The sequence below is a fragment of the Pygocentrus nattereri genome, chromosome 28 (assembly GCF_015220715.1).
Source record: "Pygocentrus nattereri isolate fPygNat1 chromosome 28, fPygNat1.pri, whole genome shotgun sequence".
NCBI classification, from domain to species: domain Eukaryota; kingdom Metazoa; phylum Chordata; class Actinopteri; order Characiformes; family Serrasalmidae; genus Pygocentrus; species Pygocentrus nattereri.
The window spans coordinates 14832415-14853419 of record NC_051238.1 but is presented as its reverse complement, the minus strand read 5'-3'; the positions used below and the strand labels follow the sequence as shown (position 1 = coordinate 14853419).

Genomic DNA, 21005 nt, shown 5'->3' with positions numbered 1-21005 from the left:
TCAGTCATGATTAAGTTTGCTAATTTAGCAATTAACTTACATACTCACATATGTTCCTAATTTGACATTAGGGATGTTGGTAAAGTACATCACAAGAATTTAATGACTAACTTAGATGTTGTGTCAGATTTAGAGATGAATGGCTTAGTATGGGCAGCACCAGGGTGGGACCTAAGCCCCAGATATCCAGTGATCTTAGCACCGCCCCTGTCAACATGGGTAGATGCACAAGTATCATAGATTCACCATTTCCCCGAATTGATTACAAATTATGACAGCTGTCAATGGGGCTAGATTTTAAAGGGTAAAGTCACAGTATCCCAATGATAAAACATTTCAAATGATTGTGCCATTATGAACCACCTTCACCTCTGTGTAAATACATCACAACAATATAGGCCATCAAATCTTTCATATCAGTCAGGTTTTGATGTTGAGTATATCTATATCTATTGAAATCCACCAAGACATGAAGTCAAAACTAACCCTGTTGAACATATGCCTCTAATTAGGCAAAGAACATATTTGAGCATTTCATATTGCTGTCATAATACAGCGTTTGGCTCATTTAAGTCTAGCTGTGTGAGGTATAGCCATCCAGACACATTTCTGAGTCACGTTGTGGCCTTGTTGACTCATTGACCTATTATTGCCACGCAGCCATGACAGCATGACAGACAGACAAACCACAAGACAGACAAAAATAGTTTTTTTTTATTAAAGCATTTAAGAAGATAACATTTTTATAATGAACCTATGCACAATAAGTATATTTTCAAGATGATATATAAAATCAGCTTTTGACAATATTCTTATATATATTCTGAATATATATATGCATACATTTATTCACATTTACTCCATTTTCAAAGTTCACATTATTGTAATAATTGTAGAAAGTGTTACCATTATTTCCTTAACTTTCATTTATTCTATGCCTGGAGTTTAAGGGGCGAGGTATCTTAGTGAGGACCAATGAGAGAGTATAGAGAAGAGTCTTCCTCCATTGGGGGAACATACTGGAGGACACTGTAGGTTTCTGAAGAGTTCTCTGTATTAGCTGGACCAGCTAAACTGTACACAGCCAACATCTCATCATAAATGTGGCAAACCTCCTCCTTGAGAGAGAGAGAGAGAGAGAGAGGGAGAGAAAGAGGAAGAGGGAGGGAGGGAGGGAGGGAGAGAGAGAGGGAGAGCGAGAGAGAGAGGGAGAGAGAGAGCGAGAGAGAGAGCAAGAGAATAGAACCGAAAGTGAAACAAGATGTTGTAAAAATATCAAAATTATACGTTAGCTGTGTTCCGAGAAATGAACACCACTAAAATATATTATTGCTGTTCCCTGCCCCTCCTTAAAACATATATGTCTCTTTTTGTATATTTTCATTTATCTGCTTCATTTGAACTCAGCAGCTGCTCTTTACATTCTGTGAAAAATTCCTTGATGAATGGACCAATAGAAAGGCTCCCAAACCAATTGGAATAAAACCTTTGTACCTTAACTTGCATTAAAAGTTATGAACATATTTGCCTTCTCCTCTAAAGTTTCGCACATGCATGCTTTTGTTAGGATGGCGACAATACAGTAACATATACAGAACACTGTTTCTTTAGTTGTGTATCTGTTTAAGAAGGCATGGTGTGAAATGCACTTGCTTTCAGTGAGTTTAACCGTTTTAGCTTGTAGGACAGCATTTAATTACAAACTCTTTTTCTTGTCAGATTATGATTCACATCAACAGTATTTTCTCCATTAAAATATCCCCTTTCAGATGATGTGACAAACCAGCCTCTGTAGGCCACTCCACTTTGCATGTAATACAAACAAGGAGCCTTTATAGACCCAAGCGGTTGAGGACCCACCATTCTCAGCTGCATAGCTTTTGGAACGCAGCTACTGTCTTATTTGGCTGACATTTGATGCATAGAAACACGTGTTATATGTTGGCACAGTTTTCAAATGATTCAGGATTTGCTGAAGGTGTATGAGTGCCTGAATCCAACTGCTTGCTGTCTGAAGACAGGCTGTAGCAGTGGTAAGTGTTGTATATGCAGAACTGAAGTTACTCCACAGTACACTCCACAGAAAATTAGTCTCAGATAGTTGTGGGGTCTGCTTTCAGTTCTGCATTCAGTTGCATCTTTATTGAAAAAATGGAAGTATTGCTGTTGGGTCATAAGGCTGCTCAAAACTAGCTTGCAGATTTGATCCTTGACCTAGATTGTTTCTCAGTGCAACCGCAGTTAATGGTTTTGGTGTAACACTAGATGCTGGTTTATCACTTAGTTCCCCAGATATATCTCTAAGACCGCACTGTTTAACTTAAGAACTACATCCAAGATCAGACATATGTTAACCCAACAAGATGCTGAGAAATTTGTTCATGCTTTCATAGCTACTACATTACACTACTATAATGTGTAGCTAAATGGTGGCTCTACTCTCTCTTAAAATTAGTTTCAGCTAGTTCAGAATGGAGCAGCTCATACGATCACCTGGAAAAGGAGGTTTTATTCAGTTGGTCTTGACTTCCTGTTAAATTTTGTATTGCATACAGGGTCTTGCTTATGACATTTAAAGCTTTTAATAGCCTGGCTTGGCTCCAGGCATTGTCTACTGATCTGTTGAAGACCACTTTACTCAGGTAAGGAGCTCTTACTGCAAACACCCACAGTTACTCAAAAAGCTAGGGGGAACATTTTTGATGATTTCATGTATTCAAATAGGATCTTTGGCTACTGTGTTGAGCGGTTAGTAAATCTTAAACTGACTCAAGTAAAATAAGCCAACATGAGTTAAATCACAGGTAAACCAAGTTTAAGTTTGATATTAATGAACTTATCTCCAGTTGAGTTGGAGATAAGCCAATTTTAGTAAATTTTAATGGATCTAAAAATTAACGACATTTAACCCTAACCATTTTCATAATTTATTTAGTTTCACGTAAACAATGATTTTTTTTGAGTGTGATTTTCAGTGTGTGGCATAAATATGCTATGATTTTCACTTAGACAGTAGTTTTTTTATCTTGTGAATTGATTACACTGATCACCCATAACATTATGACCTTGTTTCAACACTCTGTCCATTTTATCAGCTCCACTTACTATATAGGTTCACTTTGTAGTTCTACAGTTACAGACTGTAGTCCGTCTATTTCTCTGCGTACTTTGTTACCCCCTTTCACCCTGTTCTTCAGTGGTCAAGACCCCCATTTATCCTCACAGAGCAGGTACTATTTGGGTGGTGGATCGTTCACAGCACTGCAGTAACACTGATGTGGTGGCAGTATGTTAGTGTGTGTTGCGCTGTTGTGAGTGTATCAGACACAGTAGTGTTGCTGGAATTTTTAAACACCTCAGTGTCACTGAGAATAGTCCACCAACCAAAAATATCCAGCCAATCATGTCCTGTGGGCAACATCCTGTGACCACTGATGAAGGACTAGAGGATGATCAACACAAACTGTGCAGCAGCAGATGAGCTATCGTCTCTGACTTAACATCTACAGGGTGGGCTGACAAGGTAGGAATGTCTAATAGAGTGGACAACGAGTGGACACAGTGGTCATAATGTTATGCCTGATCAGTGTATATTCCCATGTAATGCATCCATAGATTTTGTAACAAACATTAATTTTTTTTTTTCTTTACAACCCTCTGCAAATCCAAAATCACAGTAACAGAATTTCTATAAACAAGTGAACACAACAGTGAAATACAGTAGTCATGAAAATAGTTCAGTATGACATACCTGATGAAGCGGTGGCTCTGAGATTAGATTTTCAGGGGCAGGTGGTTTCAAAGCTAAATAAAAAAAAAAATAAAATATGACCAATCCTCCTCCTGGAGATCTATTTTCCTATAGAGCTTAGTTCTAACATACAGTATATCTAGCATGCTCCCTCCCATTACCTAATACTAGTGCATCTGATCCAGCTAATGAGTTATTTCTGAATAACTTAATAAGCTGGGGCTGGTGTCTCCCAAGACCAGAGTTCGTCATGATTAATCTAGGTCTTTATTTTCTTATTTTGTTTGTTGTAAGAATATTGTAAGATTTTATATCTTGACTTTATAGTAGCAAATATGAACAAAAAAGGTAAGTATTCATAAGCATGGGCCAAAACGTTAAAAAAACAACAATATTTTGTCATTCAGACATTATATTAAAATATATATATATATATATATCCATAATAATAAATCAAATTCTAGGGGCCCACATAACGTTAAAGATGATGGTTTCCCGAGAGGTTGCATTTGAACCACAAAGCTGCAAAAAGTGAATTATATATTACCATAGATGTCTCAAAGCTGTAATTACCAACATCCGCTTAGCAAAAAAGTCTAATTGTGGTGTCTAAATGCTTAATTAATTTTGTTTTATTTTCATGCTTATGCATACATACATTTTGTTTACATTTACATATATAGTCCCATGTCCCATACATAGATATTATGTATGCAAATGAACAGAAACAACAGTGTCCCATGGTGATAAAAAATCTTAGAATTTTCTTACAGCAACATGAAAATGGAAAAAAATATTTGGCATATTGACTAAATTTACAATTAGAACAATTTGCCAAGATATTGCTTTTTGCATTCTGACACACTGACCTTTGCAAAACCCAAGCAACACCATTTTGTTTAATATACTCATACAAGCACAACACACACTATCATACTACTACAGTGTCAGTGTCATTGCCGTGTTGAGAGTGGTCAACAACCCAAATAATATCTAGTTAAAAGCAATTCTGATGCATTATGCATGACAACAGATGGACTACAGGAAAATGGACCTCATAATGTAATGATGTGGTAAGGAATGCAAGTACGAGGATGACGTTACTAATAAAGCGGATATAGAATGTAAACTTAATGTAAATTTCTAAACATGCTTTATCTTTTGGCTTACTTGTAGAGTGTGTGTTGGATCGTCTCCTATAGAGAATCACAAGAGCCACAAGAAAACAGCACAGCAACAGACCAAGCACCCCTCCATAAATAGGAAGCTCTAATGAAAATGTAGAAAGAAACTGAAATTGTAGTTTGCCAACATTCACAAGAGCAATAATACTGGTATTAATATTTTCATTTACCTATTTTTCATTTATCATCTATTCAGGGTCTTTGTTTGAACATTAAGCAAGAACACAGTACAAAGAACGGAATGGAGCTGTAATATTGTATAACATAAAATGAAATGATGAATGAACAAGATTAACTATTTACCAAACATTATTGAAGATTGTGACGGCTGTTCTGGTGATGATCTATATGTTGTGGAATTAACTGAAAAATAGTAATAGCCACATACTGTGAAAGAAAACAACAAAAGAAACCAAACCATAGAAACAAACAAACAAAAAATCAATCCAACATAGACCAAGATAGCGCCTTTTTTGAATCCACCTATTTTTAAAGTGAGCAAAAATATTAGAACATGTCATTGTCAGATGCTTTTTTGTTGACCAGGTGTACCCTGTTCAATAGATTGATTGATTAATTAATAAATCTGAATGTCTACTTTAAGTTTGAGCACTGGGTTTGGCCTGTGAAAACTAGATTTACTCTAAGAATAAACCAACATTAAGACCAAAGAGAGTCTGTGAGAGAAAAGAAAGCCATTTGGAAGCTGAGAAAAGAAGGGAAATCAATCAGAGCACTGCACAAGCACTGCACATAGCCAATACAATTTGGAATGTCCTGAAAAAGAAAGACAATATTATACTAATATTCAGACATTGAATAGGTCAACTAATACAAATCAAACAATAGGCACAGCAGGACTGAAGGTATCACAAACCACCATTTGAGAAGATTTTGAGAGCAGAAATGTAGAGGCCGCACCACAATCTGCAAACCACTCATCAGCAGTAAGAATCAGAGGGCCAGAAATGAGCCACAAAAGTTCTGGAAAAAAGTTTTATGAACTGATGAGTCCAAGATTAACCTCTACCAAAGTGATGAAAAGTCCAAAATGTGGAGAAAAAAAAGATCTGCTCATAACCCAAAACACACAAGCTCATTGGTCAAGCATGGTGTCAAGGCATGGGCTTGCATGGCTACTTATAAAATAGACTTACTAATCTTTATTGATGATTAAGCTCATGATGATAGCGATGCATTTAGACGTCTACAGAAACATTCTGTCAGCCAGGAGGAACTTCATCATGCAGCAAGACAATGACCCAAGACACTGCCAATACTGCAAAGGGTTCAGCAGAGGGACTGGCCATATCACTGTCCAGACCTTAACCCTACTGAACATGCATTCTACCTCCTAAAGAGGAAACTGAATGGAGACATCCCCCAAAACTAACAACAACTGAAAGAAGCTGTGGAAAAGCCTGGAAAAGCATCACAAAAAAAGAATGCAACATGCAAGTCAGTGGGATACTGACTTGATGCAGTTATTGCAAGCAAAGGATATACAACCAAATATTAGGTGTTATGTACTTAAATTTACTTTTCCAATACTTTTGCTCACCTAAAAATTGGGTGGTCCATAAATAGCATGTTGTAAGTTGTTTAACACATCTAGATAAATATCAGCTGAAATTCTGATCTATTGTTTTATATTCATCGTTTGATCTAAACCCAAATGTCTTCAGTTTATAGCAGTAAAACAGAATTGGACTTGTGGTTCCAATACTTTGAGAGGAGGCTGTAAATGTCTATTTAGATCCTTACTTTGACTAGTAAGCAAGCAGTTGACCAACAATTTAAGTACGATAGAGTAAAGCTATGATATGAAAAAATGAGCGATTGAATTGTGTCCGCTATTTACTGAGCTGGGCTGAAGAATGTGTGGACCATGTTGTGGATGATGCTTGTTCATATGTCATGGAATTATCTGGAAAAACAAATAACCACATGTTACATGTGCTGTGTTTTCTCTTGACAACGAAAAGATGTAGTAAGTCCAATTCCATAATTTCTGCATTACTAGATTAAAAATATTTATACTGTATAATGATTTACAAGTGACTACAAACACCGGACATTTAATCTATCATTTAATTTTGCTGTTTAACAATCTTAGTGAGGTATTTTCTTAAGAATAAGAGCCCATTGTCTGTTACCTGTAGTAAACTGTGTGACTGGGGTGCTACTGGACTTCTCTGTAGATTCAGTGGTTTGATGAGTGGACGCTGGAGAAGTGGAAACTGCAGAAAAACAAGATCAAAGCAACAGCTCTTATGAAGTTTTAATATAATTCACATGGAGTTATTATGTGTTTGGATTCATAGTCAACAAGTTATCTTTTATAGGAACTTCACAGCACATGCATAAGCATTGGATAACATTTATAAAGCAATAATTTAGTAGCCATTAATCGCAAGGTGACGCGTTTTGTGTTGTACATGACATTGTATTGACAAAGTCTCTTAAATTAAAGTGATGGATATTCATTGAATAACTTTAAATAATTTTTTACAGTTTTCCATTTATACTTAATGGAAATCCTTCACAACAATGTTAGAAATGGAAGAAATATCCGTCAATTTAAGAGCCTTTGTCGTTATGTCATTTATTTTGTAGAACAGCTTAAGTTGTCTTGTGATTAATGTAATAAATATTAATAAATGTGTCAATGCTTTATTTTATGTCGGTACAGAAGGTACTAGGTAAGCCAGCATGTCATTAGCTATCTAGCTAGTTAAGTACTAGATTAGTATAAACCTGTTGCATTTATACTCTGTCAGATATTAAAGTAGCTGAGGTGGCTCTTAAACACCTAAAAGATTCAATTGCAGTGAAGAGATGGTCTTCTGCTTCAGAAAAGTACTTTTGGTAGCTACTTTTACAGTATTGATGATATTGTTTACTGTGTTGTTATAGGAAATATCTGTTTGTGCTGCAAATATTTTCCCAGAATTAAAAATTAATTCTGTTTAAAAGTGTAAAACACAGTATCACCCTGTCTTAAACGCAGCACATTACAAAAATTACATGATTTTTACAGTTTGGCACAGAACTAATTTATTCACATTTCTACACATCAGAGTATTTTTTCATGCACAGATGAATTTATGCACATACTGCCTGTCATATAGTCAGTAAAATCTTATTTGTCTCAGATTAACAGCTTTGATATGCACTCTAGAAGGTCAGTGTACTATATAATTCATATTTAACATAATACTAAATATATAAAAATTTAGGAAATGTTGACGTATACCTTACCTTTCTTGACAGTAACCACTACTTTACTAAGTGTATCTTTTCCCCATTGATCTATTCCACAGTAATAAACCCCAGAATCTCCTGATCTGAGGTTTCTGATGGTGACAGAAAAGCTCCGTGCAGACGCAGTGTTCAGTACAGAGTATCTGCCTTTAGAGGTGACTTTATCAGCTCTCTCAGTTTTAATTAAAACATCAGAATAACCACATGGATGACGGCAGAAGTAGTGGGACACATACTGGTATCCATCTGGATAATTACAGTAGATTTCCACACTGCCTCCTTCTGTTCCAGTAAAAACATTTCCAGACTGGTTCTTCATTTCCACACAGAACAGAACTAGAAAAATGATAGAACACTGATTATTATACACAACTGAACAAATAACAACAACAACACTTGCATCAGAAACATGGATACAGTAAAACAGTACAGGTTGAGTGTCTTGGACTTGGCACAGTGTACTTCACATTACAAAGACCTTAATTTGGATGAAAAGAACTTTCACCAGTTTTCACTAAAGGTTGATCCACTGAATGCTCTCAAATAGCAATTAACTTCAAAACTGTAACTTTGAAAGGCAAAAGTAATTCTATCTATCACTTAACCAACATAAAAGAGTAGAGCTGAAAAATCAAATCACAAAAACAAATAGAATTCACTTACCTTGGAAAAATAACAAAGTCCTCTGAAATGTTTTCATTCTACTGTCCACATCACTAACCTCCTTTCAGAACTGCTTTAAAGTGAGACAAGATCAGAACTCAGCACAACATTTTAAATCTGTGTCTGCACTTGTGTGTCTGAGCCATGATCTGATCACTTCTGGTTGCTCACAATAAGTAGGAGGAAGAAGCAGCAGCGTAAAGGAAGGAAGATCAGCATCTACACACTCAGCTAGAACGAAACATCCACACTCTGATAGAACAACACTGCCACACACGGATGGAACAACACTGCCACACACGGATGGAACAACACTGCCACACTGTGATAGAACACCACCACCACACTCTGATAAAATATTGCCTCCACACTCTGATAAAACACCTCCACACTGTGATAAAACATCACTGCCACACTCTGATAAAACATCACTGCCACACTGTGATAAAACATCACTGCCACACTGTGATAAAACATCACTGCCACACTGCGATGGAACAACACCACCACACTCTGATAAAACAACACCACCACACTCTGATAAAACAACACCACCACACTCTGATAAAACATCATCTCCACACTCTGATAAAACATCACCACCACACTCTGATAAAACATCACCTCCACACTCTGATAAAACATCATCTCCACACTCTGATAAAACATCACCACCACACTCTGATAAAACATCACCTCCACACTCTGATAAAACATCACCACCACACTCTGATAAAACAACACCACCACACTGTGATAAAACATCACCTCCACACTCTGATAAAACATCACCTCCACACTCTGATAAAACATCACCTCCACACTCTGATAAAACATCATCTCCACACTCTGATAAAACATCATCTCCACACTCAGATAAAACATCACCACCACACTCTGATAAAACATCACCTCCACACTCTGATAAAACATCACCTCCACACTCTGATAAAACATCACTGCCACACTGTGATAAAACATCATCTCCACACTCAGATAAAACATCACCTCCACACTCTGATAAAACAACACCACCACACTCTGATAAAACAACACCACCACACTCTGATAAAACATCATCTCCACACTCTGATAAAACATCACCACCACACTCTGATAAAACATCACCTCCACACTCTGATAAAACATCATCTCCACACTCTGATAAAACATCACCACCACACTCTGATAAAACATCACCTCCACACTCTGATAAAACATCACCACCACACTCTGATAAAACAACACCACCACACTGTGATAAAACATCACCTCCACACTCTGATAAAACATCACCTCCACACTCTGATAAAACAACACCTCCACACTCTGATAAAACATCACTTCCACACTCTGATAAAACATCATCTCCACACTCTGATAAAACAACACCACCACACTCTGATAAAACATCACCACCACACTGTGATAAAACATCATCTCCACACTCTGATAAAACATCATCTCCACACTCTGATAAAACATCACCACCACACTCTGATAAAACATCACCTCCACACTCTGATAAAACATCACCACCACACTCTGATAAAACAACACCACCACACTGTGATAAAACATCACCTCCACACTGTGATAAAACATCACCTCCACACTCTGATAAAACATCACCTCCACACTCTGATAAAACAACACCTCCACACTCTGATAAAACATCACTTCCACACTCTGATAAAACATCATCTCCACACTCTGATAAAACAACACCACCACACTCTGATAAAACATCACCACCACACTGTGATAAAACATCATCTCCACACTCTGATAAAACATCATCTCCACACTCTGATAAAACATCACCACCACACTCTGATAAAACATCACCGCCACACTCTGATAAAACATCACTGCCACACTGTGATAAAACATCATCTCCACACTCAGATAAAACATCACTGCCACACTGTGATAAAACATCATCTCCACACTCTGATAAAACATCACCTCCACACTCTGATAAAACATGACCTACACACTGTGATAAAACATCACCACCACACTCTGATAAAACATCACCTCCACACTCTGATAAAACATCACCACCACACTCTGATAAAACATCACCTCCACACTCTGATAAAACATCACCACCACACTCTGATAAAACATCACCACCACACTCTGATAAAACATCACCTCCACACTCTGATAAAACATCACTGCCACACTGTGATAAAACATCACCTCCACACTCTGATAAAACAACACCACCACACTCTGATAAAACATCACCACCACACTCTGATAAAACATCACCTCCACACTCTGATAAAACAACACCTCCACACTCTGATAAAACATCACTGCCACACTGTGATAAAACATCACCACCACACTCTGATAAAACATGACCTACACACTGTGATAAAACATCACCACCACACTCTGATAAAACATCACCTCCACACTCTGATAAAACATCACCACCACACTCTGATAAAACATCACCTCCACACTCTGATAAAACAACACCACCACACTCTGATAAAACATCACCACCACACTCTGATAAAACATCACCTCCACACTCTGATAAAACAACACCTCCACACTCTGATAAAACATCACTGCCACACTGTGATAAAACATCACCACCACACTCTGATAAAACATGACCTACACACTGTGATAAAACATCACCACCACACTCTGATAAAACATCACCTCCACACTCTGATAAAACATCACCACCACACTCTGATAAAACATCACCACCACACTCTGATAAAACATCACCTCCACACTCTGATAAAACAACACCTCCACACTCTGATAAAACAACACCTCCACACTCTGATAAAACATCACTGCCACACTGTGATAAAACATCACCACCACACTCTGATAAAACATGACCTACACACTGTGATAAAACATCACCACCACACTCTGATAAAACATCACCTCCACACTCTGATAAAACATCACCTCCACACTCTGATAAAACAACACCACCACACTCTGATAAAACATCACCTCCACACTCTGATAAAACATCACCACCACACTCTGATAAAACATCACCACCACACTCTGATAAAACATCACCTCCACACTCTGATAAAACAACACCTCCACACTCTGATAAAACATCACTGCCACACTGTGATAAAACATCACCTCCACACTCTGATAAAACATCACCACCACACTCTGATAAAACATGACCTACACACTCTGATAAAACATCACCACCACACTCTGATAAAACATCACCACCACACTCTGATAAAACATGACCTACACACTCTGATAAAACATCACCTCCACACTCTGATAAAACATCACCTCCACACTTTTTTCTTTTATTCTTTAGATATATACAAAATAAATGTAGAAATGTTTATTTTTTAACATTTCTTCATTTTCAGGAGTCTCTGTCCTTAAAATAATAAGGCATTTTCAGTAAACACTGAAGCTAGACAAAGATGTAAACAACTACTTTAATAAAATATTAACATCATATACTGTTAACACACAAAAAAAATGTATTGCTTCTATGTGTGAAAGCATCATGTGCACTAGAGTTCCTTTTTCTTATCTTGCCCTCTGCCTAAACAAACCCACATCAGTCAGGGTAACACACTGAGATTGAAGCAAATAATGCACAGTGTGGCTTCCTTTTCTCTAACAGTCAACTTTGTTTCTGTTCTATCTCTCCTGTATTGAAAGCACAGTGCGCTTTCAGTCATGGTGAATGTACTGTGGCAATACGGAGGGTCACGCTGTTGAGCCCCTCTCTGTTAAATTCTAATACAGGTGTGAATGTCTCTCTGACAAGCATTTTATGTTTTTGATTTGTTTATCACAATATATATTAGTTCAAGTATATATACAGAGTTCAAAAACTAGCAGTAGACAGTCATACTTGCATACTGAAGTGCTAGGTAGAGGGACACAAGCCAAAATTTTAACAGCAGCTTCAGAAACTAAAGATTTGTGTATATGTGGCATGGAGGTCGGTTTCTAAGAATTAAAGTGTTTTGAAGGTTGGGCAAATATCAGCTACAAATATAAAAATCTACTATCTATTTAGCTTTATGCCTAATATTTAAGTCCTGAAGACCCCACATTTTTAATATTTTTCCTCTTCTAACTTTACCCAGCATGAGTGGCTTGTTAATCGGTTAATATGCTGAATGAGACAGGCTCTTTGCCATTTCAGTGAGGAGCTACTGGAGAATATGTAGAGCAGTCCTCCTCTGTTGAGCGTGTGTAGTGAATGATGCTGCAGGTTCCTGATGGGTCCTCCATGTTAGCTGGGCCAGCTAAACTGTACACAGCCAACATCTCATAATAAACATGGCAAGCCTCCTACTTGAGAGAGAGAGAGAGAGAGAGAGAGAGAGAGAGAGAGATCTTTGTAGAGTCATTAAATAAAATACTTGTCATCAGCTCTGTCTGAAAGAATAAAACTCTCTACGTCAAGTTTATAAAAGCACTTTTGGAAAATGCAGACTGACTTCACAGCACTGTACTGTGTTTTATAGCATAAGACTGCAGAGACACTAGCAAACATAATGGAAATGTTGTCAGCAGGCCGTTTGTATTCTTTTACTGTTTAATATCACTGCAGTGTTTTTCCCTTTGATAAAATCAAAGTTTTAATTTCATCATCAGTTCATTGGTGCCGCTGCCATCTGTCAAGATGCAAAAAGTACCTGTATTAGAGTACTGCTTTGATTTGCCCTTAATAAATCTCACTTATCTCCGCATATGCATCTGCCTCCTCGCACCCCGTTACAGGGGTTAACATACAGTGGTGCTTGAAAGTTTGTGAACCCTTTAGAATTTCTGCATAAATTTTAACCAGATCTAACCAGATTTTCACACAAGTCCTAAAAGTAGATAAAGAGAACCCAGTTAAACAAATGACACAAAAATATTATACTTGGTCATTTGTTTATTGAGAATGATCTGATATTACATATTTGTGAGTAGTAAAAGTATGTGAACCTTTGCCCCCATGCAGCGATAACTGCAACTAAACGTTTCCAGTAACTGTTGATCAGTCCTGCACACCGGCTTGGAGGAATTTTAGCCCATTCCTCTATACAGAACAGCTTCAACTCTGGGATTCTGGTGGGTTTCCTCACATTAACTGCTCGCTTCAAGTCCTTCCACAACATTTTGATGGGATTAAGGTCAGGACTTTGACTTGGCCATTCCAAAACATTAACTTTATTCTTCTTTAACCATTCTTTGGTAGAACGACTTGGGTCGTTGTCTTGCTGCATGACCCACCTTCCCTCGAGATTCAGTTCGTCGACAGATGTCCTGACATTTTCCTTTAGAATTCTCTGATATAATTCAAAATTCATTATTCCATCAATGATGGCAAGCCGTCCTGGCCCAGATGCAGCAAAACAGGCCCAAACCATGATACTATGACCACCACGTTTCACAAATGGGATAAGGTTCTTATGCAGGAATGCAGTGGTTTCCTTCCATAACGCTTTTCATTTAAATCAAAAAGTTCTATTCTGGTCTCATCTGTCCACAAAACATTCTTCCAATAGTCTTCTGGCTTGTCCACGTGAGCTTTAGCAAACTGCAGACGAGCAGCAATGCTCTTTTTGGAGAGCAGTGGCTTTCTCCTTGCATCCTTGCCATGCACACCATTGTTGTTCAGTGTTCTGCTGATGGTGGACTCATGAACATTAACATTAGCCAATGTGAGAGAGGCCTTCAGTTGCTTAGAAGTTACCCTGGGGTCCTTTGTGACCTTGCCGACTATTACACGCCTTGTTCTTGGAGTGATCTTTGTTGGTCGACCACTCCTGGGGAGGGAGACAATGGTCTTGAATTTCCTCCATTTGTACACAATCTGTCTGACTGTGGATTGGTGGAGTCCAAACTCTAAAGAGATGGTTTTGTAACATTTTCCAGCCTGATGAGCATCAACAACTTTTTCTGAGGTCTTCAGAAATCTCCTTTGTTCGGGCCATGATACATTTCCATAGACATGTGTTGTGAAGAGCAAACTTTGATAGATCCCTGTTCTTCAAACAAAACAGGGTGCCCACTCACCCCTGATTGTCATCCCATTGATTGAAAACACCTGACTCTAATTTTACCTTCAAATTAACTGCTAATCCTACAGGTTCACATACTTTTGCCACTCACAAATATGTCATTTTGGATAATTTTCCTCAATAAACAAATGACCAAGTATAATATTTTTGTGTCATTTGTTTAACTGGGTTCTCTTTATGTACTTTTAGGACTTGTGTGAAAATCTTATGATGTTTTAGGTCATATTTAGGTCAAGCACCACTGTACATAATTGATTTAACTGACAGTTTTTGTGGTAATTTTCACTTTCATCCACAGTTCTTTTCAATGTAATATTTTGGAAATAATGTTGACATCATTTGACATTAAAAATTGAGTTGGTGTGAAAAGTTTTCCACACAGCATAGAAAATGAATCAGACAGCAGTGCTCTGCCATGTCTGATAGATTAATAGTGAATAAAAGGCTTCCTCAGCTAGGAAATCATTCATGTGATTGTAGTGATTTGGTAGGTTGCAGATTTTTTTTAAGAAATAATCAGTAACCAGTAATTTTTTTTTCAAGTAATCATAACTGGACTTTCTAATATTCTGAACTGTGCAAAAATAAATGACAGTTTAAATTGCATTTATATTTCTAAACAGTCTTTAAATGGGCTTACATGTTGAGTGTGCAATGGATGGCCTTCTGTAGAGAACCACAAAAGCCACAAGCGCACAGCACAGGAACACACCAAGCACCCGTCCATAAACAGGAAGCTCTAAAGGAAAAGAAAAAGAATTACTGAAAGCGTGCTTTGCAAATTTTGTTTTACAAATGGACATTTTAAACAGCTACAATGTATGAAAGTTATCAGCACAGTGATACTGTTATTAACATTTTATTTCTTTTTTACTTTCATAATAAAGCTCATTATGATAATGATGCAACTTAAATACAAGGAAAGGTCAACATCAATTATTTACCTTGCAGGACTGAAGGATGTATGGGCTGTGTTGTGGATGCTGTTTGTTCATATTTGCTGGAAAATCTGAAAGATATAAATGAGTACACTTCTCTTTTGTAAAGAAAAAATGTAATTCTGCAATTAAAAAACTATATATACTGATTGTTCTGCTTCAACATATATTGATTCAGTATTTCTTTATTAGCATGCTCATGTGTATCTGTATGTGATCTTCGAAAGTGGAGTACACGAAAATGTTCTGAGTGACTATAAAAACAGAACATTTAATCTGATATTTACTGATGCTGCTAAGTAGTTAACAACTTTAGGAGATTTCTGGATGGATCATTAAAAATGAGGACCCACTTTGCATTACCTGCAGTAATCTTTGTGAGTGTGGAGACACTGGATGGGTCTGTGATGGTTTGCAGAGTAGACAGTGGAGCAGCAGTGGGCTTAGGAGTAACTGCAGAAAATCAACCAGCAGAACCATATATACACAGATATAGTATAGTACATACTAAGACATTATGTAACTCAATTCAGAGTTTAACAAGATCTTTCAAATTAAGGTCATCCTGAGCTTCAGGTGATTCACATTACATATGAAATTATATCAAATTATATATACACTGCTCAAAAAAATAAAGGGAACACTTAAACAAAACAATATAACTCCAAGTAAATCAAACTTCTGTGAAATCAAACTGTCCACTTAGGAAACAACACTGATTGACAATCAATTTCACTGCTGTTGTGCAAATGGAATAGACAGCAGGTGGAAATTATTGGCGATTAGCAAGACACACTCAATAAAGGAGCGGTTCTGCAGGTGAAGACCACAGACCACTTCTCAGTATCTTTCTGCTTTCTGGCTGATGTTTTGGTCACTTTTGAATGTTGGTGGTGCTTTCACACTCGTGGTAGCATGAGACGGACTCTACAACCCACACAAGTGGCTCAGGTAGTGCAACTCATCCAGGATGGCACATCAATGCGAGCTGTGGCAAGAAGGTTTGCTGTGTCTGTCAGCGTAGTGTCAAGAGGCTGGAGGCACTACCAGGAGACAGGCCAGTACACCAGGAGACGTGCAGGAGGCCGTAGGAGGGCAACAACCCAGCAGCAGGACCGCTACCTCCGCCTTTGTGCAAGGAGGAACAGGAGGAGCACTGCCAGAGCCCTGCAGAATGACATCCAGCAGGCCACAAATGTGCATGTGTCTGCACAAACGGTTAGAAACCGACTCCATGAGGATGGTATGAGGGCCCGACGTCCACAGATGGGGGTTGTGCTCACAGCCCAACACCATGCAGGACGCTTGGCATTTGCCAGAGAACACCAGGATTGGCAAATTCACCACTGGCGCCCTGTGCTCTTCACAGATGAAAGCAGGTTCAACATCCTTCAGCATGACCGGTTTGGCAGTGGGTCAGTAATGGTGTGGGGTGGCATTTCTTTGGAGGGCCGCATAGCCCTACATGTGCTCGCCAGAGGTAGCCTGACTGCCATTAGGTACCGTTCCCCAGACCTGAATCCGATTGAGCACATCTGGGACATCGTGTCTCGGTCCATCCACCAACGCCACGTTGCGCCACAGACCGTCCAGGAGTTGGTGGATGCTTTAGTCCAGGTCTGGGAGGAGATCCCTCAGGAGACCATCCGCCACCTCATCAGGAGCATGCCCAGGCGTTGTAGGGAGGTCATACAGGCACGTGGAGGCCACGCACAATACTGAGCCTCATTTTGACTTGTTTTAAGGACATCACATCAAAGTTGGATCAGCCTGTAGTGTGTTGTTCCACTTTAATTTTGTGTGTGACTCCAAATCCAGGCCTCTATTGTTTAATAAATTTGATTTCCAGTGATGATTTTTGTGTGATTTTGTTGTCAGCACATTCAACAAGAACAAAGTATTCAATGAGAATATTTCATTCATTCAGATCTAGGATGTGTTATTTGAGGGTTCCCTTTATTTTTTGAGCAGTGTATATGTACATAGATAATGCATCATATATATATATATATATATATATATTATGGGACAACATTATAAAATGTAAATATAAAAATGAAATTTGGATATAACTTAAAGTAGTAAGTGTACAGCTTGTATAGCAGTATAGATTTACTGTCCTCTGAAATTAACTCAACACACATCCATTAACGTCTAAATAGCTGGCAACACAAGTGAGAACACCTCACAGTGAACATGTCCAACTTGTGCCCAATTGTGTTGTTGTCCCTTCCTGGTGTCATGTGACTTGTTAGAGTTACAAGGTTCCATGTGTGAATGGGGAGCAGGTCTGTTAAATTTGATGTTTTGGGTACAATTCGCTCATACTGGCTGCTGGATATTTAACATGGCACCTCATGACAAAGGATGTGAGAAATAGAATTGCTGCTCTCCACAAAGATGGCCTAGGTCATATGCAGAGGTTGGCTTCAAAAAATAGATACATGAGTGCTGCCAGCATGACTGCAGAGGTTGAAGAAGATGGAGGTCAGCCTGTCAGTGCTCAGATCATATGCTGCACAATGCATCAACTCGGTCTGCATGGCTGTCATCCGAGAAGGAAGCCTCTGGTGAAGCTGATGCACAAGAAAGCCTGCAACAGTTTGCTGAAGACAAGCAGTCCATGAACATGGATTACTAGAACCATGTCCTGTGATCTGATGAGAGCAAGATAAACTTGTTTGGCTCAGATGATGTCCAGCATGTGTGGTTGTGCCCTGGTGAGGAGTACCAAGACAACTGTCTCTTGCCTACAGTCAAGCATGGTGGTGGTATCATCTGCACATGCTCTGGGGCTGCATGAGTGCTGATGGCACTGGGAAGCTGCAGTTCATTGAGGGAAACATGAATTTCAACATGTACTGTGACATTCTGAAACAGAGCATGATCCCCTCTGGAAACTTCACCGCATGGTGGTTTTCCAACACGATAACGACTCAAAAGACACCTCCAAGATGACACCTGCCTTGCGGAGGAAACTGAAGGTAAAGGTGATGGACTGGCCAAGAATGTCTCCAGACCTAAACCCAATTGAGCACCTGTAGGACACCTTCAAGGGGAAGGTGGAGGAGCACAAGATGTCTTAACATCCACCAACTCTGTGATGTCATCATGGAGGAGTGGAAGAGGATTCCAGTAGCAACCTGTGCAGCTCTGGTGAATTCCATGCCCAAGAGGGTTAAGACAGTGCTAGATAATAATGGTGGTCACACAAAATATTGACACTTTGAGCACAATTTGGACGCGTTCACTGTGAGGTGTTCTCACTTATGTTGCCAGCTATTTAGACATTAATAGCTATGTGTTGAGTTATTTTCAGAGGACAGTAAATCTATACTGCTATACAAGCTGTACACTGACTACTTTAAGTTATATCCAAGTTTCATTTCTATAGTGTTGTTCCATGAAAAGGTATCATAAAATATTTGCAGAAATATGAGGGATGTACTCTGTTGTATGTATCACTGTTGTCAGAAGAAAACTTTGTATCTCCAAAATGATAACTTTACTGGAAAAGGAAAATAATATAAGTCAGTGGAACCATATAATAAGTAATTTTGAGCCATTTTTTGGTCCAGTCATCATGAAACTTACATACAATGTAAAGAACAACATTTTCAAATTATGTCAAAAACTGAAAAACGGCAAAACTGGAGATGCGAGGTTTTCTTCTGACAGCAGCGATGTGTGTGTGTTAAAATAAGTTTAAATAGGTTATTTAGGAATAGGTTATATTCATCCCGCGACCCTGAGGGAGATGCGGCTTAGAAAATGTGTATGTGTGTGTGTGTGTGTTATATTCATGCTTACCTTTCCTGACAGTAACCACTACTTCACTGAGTGTATCTTTTCCCCATTGATCCACACCACAGTAATAAACCCCAGAGTCTCCTGATCTGAGGTTTCTGATGGTGACAGAAAAGCTCCGTGCAGACGCAGTGTTTAGTACAGAGTATCTGCCTTTAGAGGTGACTTTATCAGCTCTCTCAGTTTTAATCAAAACATCAGAATAACCACATGGATGATGGCAGAAGTAGTGGATCACATATTTATATCCATCTGGATAATTACAGTAGATTTCCACACGGCCTCCTTCTGTTACAGTCAAAACATTTCCAGACTGGTTCTTCATCTCCACACAGACCAGAACTAGAAAAATAACACAGATGCATTTAAAATCTGCAAAGTCCAAATAATAGCAACAATAAAAGTGTTCAAAACATAAGTAGTTAGTATTAAAGACAATAAATAAGAGTGTTTTAGCAGTTAAACATGTACATAATCTTTAACATTTATTTGTCTGAAAAGGTGTTTTCTCTGTATTTACTGAAGGTTAATTCATAGATCAAGTTTCTTCTTAATAAATCTTACCTGGCAGTGAATATTCCACCAATATTATAAACAATGATGCTAATAATGACATTAATAAACCAAGTGCGATGAAGAACAGATATAATTTACCCTGAAACAGTGACAGAATCCTCAGAAGGGTTTGCATTCTACTCCATATATCACTGACCTTCTTTAAGAATTTCTTAAAAGGCCAGAACTCAGCACAGCGTATAACTCTTCTCAGACTGTTTCTGCACTCGACTGTCTTGTGCTGGTGTAGGACTCAGCAGAGGAGCTCTGAGAGATAAATGCTACTGATCACTTCAAACTCTCTTCCTTATGATAAGCATGACGAAGAAGCGCTTTAAAGGAAGAAAACATTGATGCGCAGAAGTATGACCTCTGACTCTGATAGAACAACACTATCCAGCCTCTGATAGAACAACACTTTCACACTCTGACTGAACACACATCTCATGTTTTGATGTTAGCATTTGTTCAAAAATTAACAGCATTTTAATATAATGGAAGCCTTCAGCACATTGAAGACACAGAATAAAGAGCATAGGACAGGATATTGCACTTTTATTGCATTTCTCAGATTAAACTGATAAATAACTAAACAGACAGATACCCCACCTGATTTGTTTGTTATACCACAAAACTAATGCTAAACACAGTGCAGGTTCTGCCAGAATAACATGTGGAATTGAAATTGTATTTTGATAAATGTTAAGATTTTTTATTCACTAACTTCTATACATCATGGTAACTTCTAGTTATGAGATTAGGAAAGTTCTTTAGACAGAAAAAA

General features: G+C 38.2%; 3 protein-coding genes across 4 annotated transcripts; all 3 read right to left on the bottom strand.

Moving 5' to 3' along the window:
• Positions 1-801: 801 nt before the first annotated feature.
• LOC108425086 (CMRF35-like molecule 5) lies at positions 802-9431 on the bottom strand. 2 transcript variants are annotated; one of them, XM_017693482.2, is made up of 8 exons: positions 8863-9431; positions 8197-8535; positions 7092-7175; positions 6797-6862; positions 5239-5298; positions 4922-5020; positions 3752-3804; positions 804-1118 (listed from the first exon to the last, which is right to left on the bottom strand). In XM_017693482.2, the coding sequence occupies exons 1-8, from the start codon at positions 8897-8899 to the stop codon at positions 963-965; spliced, it is 894 nt and encodes a 297-aa protein (XP_017548971.1). In that variant the 5' UTR covers positions 8900-9431; the 3' UTR covers positions 804-962. The 2 variants fall into 2 exon arrangements, with proteins under 2 accessions (XP_017548972.1, XP_017548971.1); XM_017693483.2 differs by lacking the exon at positions 6797-6862 and having other exon boundaries at positions 802-1118.
• A 387-nt stretch (positions 9432-9818) lies between these two features.
• LOC119262650 lies at positions 9819-11331 on the bottom strand. Its single transcript, XM_037535633.1, has 3 exons — positions 11215-11331; positions 10023-11070; positions 9819-9829 (listed from the first exon to the last, which is right to left on the bottom strand). The coding sequence occupies exons 2-3, from the start codon at positions 10849-10851 to the stop codon at positions 9819-9821; spliced, it is 840 nt and encodes a 279-aa protein (XP_037391530.1). The 5' UTR covers positions 10852-11070; positions 11215-11331.
• A 1054-nt stretch (positions 11332-12385) lies between these two features.
• Positions 12386-20437, bottom strand: LOC108425083 (CMRF35-like molecule 5). Its single transcript, XM_017693476.2, has 6 exons — positions 20321-20437; positions 19670-20008; positions 16223-16312; positions 15866-15930; positions 15562-15660; positions 12386-13200 (listed from the first exon to the last, which is right to left on the bottom strand). Exons 1-6 carry the CDS (start codon positions 20355-20357, stop codon positions 13048-13050), a joined length of 783 nt encoding a protein of 260 aa, XP_017548965.1. The 5' UTR covers positions 20358-20437; the 3' UTR covers positions 12386-13047.
• Positions 20438-21005: the final 568 nt, after the last annotated feature.

Excerpts from the sequence above, each read along its gene's own strand:
- LOC108425086 (XM_017693482.2), bottom strand. The coding sequence starts at position 8,899 with ATGAAAACATTTCAGAGGACTTTGTTATTTTTCCAAG. Across the intron at positions 5,299-6,796 it reads ACATTCTTCAGCCCAGCTCA|TTAATTCCACAACATATAGA; the intron begins GTAAATAGCGGA and ends ACTATTTTTCAG. Across the intron at positions 1,119-3,751 it reads CAGAGCCACCGCTTCATCAG|GAGGAGGTTTGCCACATTTA; the intron begins GTATGTCATACT and ends CTCTCTCTCAAG.
- LOC119262650 (XM_037535633.1), bottom strand. The coding sequence starts at position 10,851 with ATGTTTTATCAGAGTGTGGAGGTGATGTTTTATCAGAGTGTGGAGATG.
- LOC108425083 (XM_017693476.2), bottom strand. The coding sequence starts at position 20,357 with ATGCAAACCCTTCTGAGGATTCTGTCACTGTTTCAGG. Across the intron at positions 20,009-20,320 it reads GATTCTGTCACTGTTTCAGG|TTCTGGTCTGTGTGGAGATG; the intron begins GTAAATTATATC and ends TTATTTTTCTAG. Across the intron at positions 13,201-15,561 it reads ATCCATTGCACACTCAACAT|GAGGCTTGCCATGTTTATTA; the intron begins GTAAGCCCATTT and ends TCTCTCAAGTAG.